Source organism: Ruditapes philippinarum, unplaced genomic scaffold (assembly GCF_026571515.1).
Source record: "Ruditapes philippinarum isolate M1 unplaced genomic scaffold, ASM2657151v2 ctg20769_1_1_1_1, whole genome shotgun sequence".
Lineage (NCBI taxonomy): Eukaryota > Metazoa > Mollusca > Bivalvia > Venerida > Veneridae > Ruditapes > Ruditapes philippinarum.
The window spans coordinates 5,499-10,412 of record NW_026864644.1 but is presented as its reverse complement, the minus strand read 5'-3'; the positions used below and the strand labels follow the sequence as shown (position 1 = coordinate 10,412).

The 4,914-nt window shown below is 31.1% G+C and overlaps 1 protein-coding gene across 1 annotated transcript; it reads right to left on the bottom strand.

The window, feature by feature from the left end:
• Nucleotides 1–1,917: 1,917 nt before the first annotated feature.
• Nucleotides 1,918–4,549, bottom strand: LOC132726376 (uncharacterized; the record flags this gene model as incomplete). The annotated part of the gene is given in 2 exon segments (XM_060711695.1): nt 1,918–3,228; nt 4,078–4,549. Coding segments are annotated over 2 exon segments (1,783 nt in total), but the record flags the coding sequence as incomplete, so codon positions are not given.
• Between the last annotated feature and the right edge of the window lie 365 nt (nt 4,550–4,914).

Genomic DNA, 4,914 nt, shown 5'->3' with positions numbered 1-4,914 from the left:
TATATATATATATATAATATATATATAATATAATAATAAGTACTTAGTAAGAAATAAGTAATTGTAATTATAAGATTATACAAAAAAACCGCACGTTTGTTTTTCCACTTTATTGAGTAATTGCAGAAATTAAACGTGCTATGTCGATAACGCCTTTGTATTATTGTTTTGAAATACTTGCATTTTAATTATTGTTTTGAAATACTTGCATTTTAATTATTGTTTTAAAATACATGCATTTTAATCATTGTTTTCAAATACTTGAATTTTAATTATTGTTTTGAAAATTCAACTGTTTTCAGATATCTCAAAGAATTGTTAACAATATGGTTTGTTCAAGTTGTGAGTGTCTTGTCATTATCGTAAAGTTAGGATGTTTTTCCTTTGTTCTTCCAAACCCATTATCTTTAATACATTTTCAGTGATTTGAAAACTGTATTACGAATACGAATTTTATTAAGCATAAAACAAAATACATTGCTTATAGCCAATTTACAATGATACACATGTACAGTGAGAAAAATAGCAGTTAACAATTATACACAAGTTTTCTGAAGAATACAAGTTTATATGGGAACAAATAAGACTTGTACTTATCAACAATATAGTTTTTCAGAAAAAGTATCAGATTAAGGTATACGTTTATGATTTGCCCAATACAAAAATTTAGCTAAGGCACATATAGTTTTCTTTGAGTCTGACGACAAGATACTATCTAATTTATTCATAGTAGGCCAATGGCAGTAGTATTTTTTAAAATATTTTGTTCTAAGATCTCGGTATTTGGGACACACAAGGAGAAAGTGGTATTCACTCTCTATTTGCTTCATATTGCATGATTTACATAATCGCTGTTCTCTAGGAATGTTTTCGTATCTACCAGTTTCTATAAATAAATTATGGGAAGAAGTTCGAAATCTAGTTAAAGCAGTTCTATATTTACTTTCTTGGACATAATTTCCATTTCAAAAGAATGTTTAAATATACAATATGTTTGTAATCTTGGTGAATTATTGATAGATGCATACCAACTTTGTAGAAAGGTGTCAATTAATCTTTGTTTAATAGTATTGTATGGTATATCTATATCAAACTGATTGTCCCAAATATATGAAAAGCCAAGACTTGACAAGGTGTCTTTGATAAAAGAAGCCCAATTTTTTCCGTTATAATTTCGACCAACATCTGTGTCTGACTTAAGAAGTAAATACGTCTGCTTAACAAGTGATGCATCATTAAGTTTAAGTATTTTTGACCAATATCTTATCATGTTAAGTTTTCTAGTAATATGTAACGGGTAACGACCAAGCTCACCATAAAGTGCTGACAAGTTAGTAGATTTTTTAACCCCTAAGACTCTACGCAAAAATTTAGTATGAATAACTTCTATATCTTTAGCATCGTGCATTCCCCATATCTCCGAATTATAATTTAAAATGGAACCGACTAGAGAATCAAACAATTTACATTTCTGATATGTTGGCAGTTCTATATTTTTAAATACTTTAAACAGGTTATGTAAAGCAAATGAGGCATGTTGAGCTATTCTATTTTGAGTTCTAAACCAATTGCCATTTTTAAAGAGGGTAATTCCAAGGTATTTAAATGATTCTACAAGTTCGATTGGTGTGTTGTAAATATAAAAAATGTGCTGTGTATGCCTGCCTTTTTCAAAAATCATTGCTTTTGTTTTAGATGTATTTATTTTCAAACCCCATGTATTACAATAAGTTTCAATATCCGTTAGCATTGCCTGTAGAGATTCAGGGGATTTAGCAAAAAGTACTTGGTCGTCTGCAAATAAAATGAGAAAAAGCTTAAGTTCGTTAATTGTAAAAATACCTTCTAAATCAGTGTTAATATTGTCTATAAGGTCATTTACGAAGAACATGAAGATCAGAGGTGAGCTCGGATCTCCCTGTTTCAAGCCTATATGAGAATTGAAAAAATCTGAATATGTAGAATTATACCTTACACATGATTTTACAGTAGTGTACATTGATTTCATTGCTTTAACAAATCGCGTGCTAATATTTTCTGCAATAAGCTTTTGCCACAAAAACGATCTATCTATTTTATCAAAACATTTTTCGTAATCAACAAAAATACAATATAACTTATTACCCGAATTTAGAACATTTGATATAACTGCATGAAAAATAAAAATACAATCAGACACTGATTTTCCTTTTTGGAAACCAAATTGTTCACTACAAATTTTATCATGTTTTATTGACCACTTACTAAGTCTATTTAACAATATCTGGGAATAAATTTTCGCAAGAATATTAATAAGTGTAATCCCTCTGTAATTTTTAGCATCATTAACATCTCCTTTTTTGAAAACAGGCGTAATGATACCCTCCCCCCAAACTTTAGGATATTCACTATTAATAAACAATCTATTGTAGAGTTTAAGCAACAATGGAGACATGATATCGTAGGCTGCTTTAAAAATTTCACATGTTAATTTATCATAGCCTGGTGATTTATTATTATTTTGAGAAAATATAGCTTCCCGTAACTCGCACTCATTAATTTCTGCGTCTAGATCTTCATCAATTAAGTTATCATTGAATAAAAAGTTTTGATTTTCATTTTGGCTTTCCTCGCCGAATAGTGCCTTAAAATGGTCATATAGTTGTTCAACATTTAATGTATCAGTCTTTTCTTTATCATCTTTATAAGTATTTTTTATGTTTTGCCAAAATTTCCGGGGTTGAGATTTAGCTAAGTTATTTATTCTTAAGCCTTCTTTTATTTTGAACTTATGTCTTGCAGATCGTTTAATTTTATTATAACGCGTTCGCGTATGTATAAAATGGAGGCGATTATCAACTGTATTGTGCCTATTAAAAACATTACGTGCTTTCTTAAATTCCTTTTTTGCCTCGAAGCAATCCTTATCAAACCATTTTTTGCTTAATTTTCCATGTTTATGATTTAAAATTCGCTTTGTTCCGAACACATCGAATGCATTGTCAGATATGAATTGTGAAATATTTTGTACCACGTGGTCTATTGGTTGATCTATGACCTCTTGAGTAAGTTTTAAAATATCGTCATTTCTATCTAAAAGTTGTGATCTAAACAGGGGTATTTTTTCTTCGTCCCACGAAATCTTATCCTCGCTGGGATGAATACCCGATTCTGCTATTCGAGATGTACATTCTTTCTTTTTTACAAGGGTAAATGAGAGAGGAGAATGGTCAGAAAATTCGTTAAAATCTTAAATTTTAAAATGTTGTAATAATTGAAAATCAGTAAAATTCAATAGCAAGTAATCAACGGTACTTAATCCTCTACCTGAACAAAATGTAAAGTTACCCCTGTTACTGTCGCTTAGCAGACGGCCGTTTGCTATTAATAGACCAGTTGTTTGACAGGTATCGAGTAAACGCCTACCATAACTATCAATCACGTGATCTTTGTTTACGCGCGTTGTGATATCACGTGTGTTTACAAATGTCAAATTATGATCCAAATATTTATCAAATTCTATGAAATCAGGTTTGTCTGATGTTCTACTATTTAGATCACCACAGACGAAGACTTTACCTAGATCGCTATATTTCAAGATGTCTATTTCTAATTGTTCGAAAAAATCAAAGTTTACATACATTGATACTTTTGAGTCAACAGGCGGTATATAAACATGACATATATAAACATCGTCTTCAAAGTTAAACAAACCAGCACTTATCTTAACCCAAATAATTCCATGATTATTTTTTTCTATTACTTTAACAAATTTCTTGATATTTGATTTATAATAAAATGAAATACCTCCGCTAAATCTTCCCTTTTTAGTGTTTGAGGACTTATTACCAAAGATATGTTCTACACAATAATCATTTATATTTAAATTTGAAGTGTCATTCATTGATATCCATGTTTCATTAAGAAAAATAATGTCATATCCAGATATATATTCCAAAAAGTCACAATCTATTAATTTACGCTTTAATCCGTTAATGTTCCATGATATGATGGTTAAATGTTCTTCTTCTTGACCTTTCTAATGTTGAGAACTCACTTCCGGGATATATTCTTCTCCATCTATGAACAACTTCTCACCAACAAATCTAACGTGTTTTCCAGCATCTTTCGCTTTCTTCATTGCAGGATAAAGTGGTTTTCTGGCTTCTCGCAGCTGTTTTGGTAGTTGTGCGCCAATCCCCAATTTTACCGAATTAAGATCTCCAGCATATTCAAACGATCTTGCTCTTATCTTATCCTTTTCTTTAGGGTAGTGAAATTTGGCAACAATTGGTCTGGTGGATTTTGATGACGTCATTCTGCCCATCCGATACGCTCTATCGATTGTAATTCCTTCTACTACTTCCGGGTCCATTTTCAATTTGTCTGTCATTATTGATTTTACTAGATTTATACAATTTTCATCACTTCCTCCTTCTTTAATGCCATAGAACATAAGATTGTTCCTCATTTGATTCATTTCTATTTCAACTAGTTTTGTGTTAAGGTTTTCCTTCTGTGATTTCAATTCAAGTGTCTCATTTTCTAAGTATTGGCATGATTTTTTCATTTGCTTTATTTCTGAGTTGGTTTTTTTTTAATTCTGCAGTATTTTTCTCGCTCATATCTGCTGTAAATTCACAAAGTTTTTCAGTTTCTGTGACACGCAAATCCAAATTGTTGATTTTTGATTCCATAGCTGTTATTTTAGAGTTTTAGTACTCACAGTGTCACCAACTGACTGTAGCTTTTGCTTAATTTGTTTGACCTCGTCTAGGAGTTCAGACGCCCAAGATGGTTGGGTAGGGATGTTGAAAGCTCCGCCATTAAATTGTGAGTGGGTGGGGCTTGTCATGTATGGAGCCATGGCGAACGGTGGTTGTGGTGGGAATGCCATTGTCAAATATGTATTAGAATAGTTTTCGTAGCTTTCTA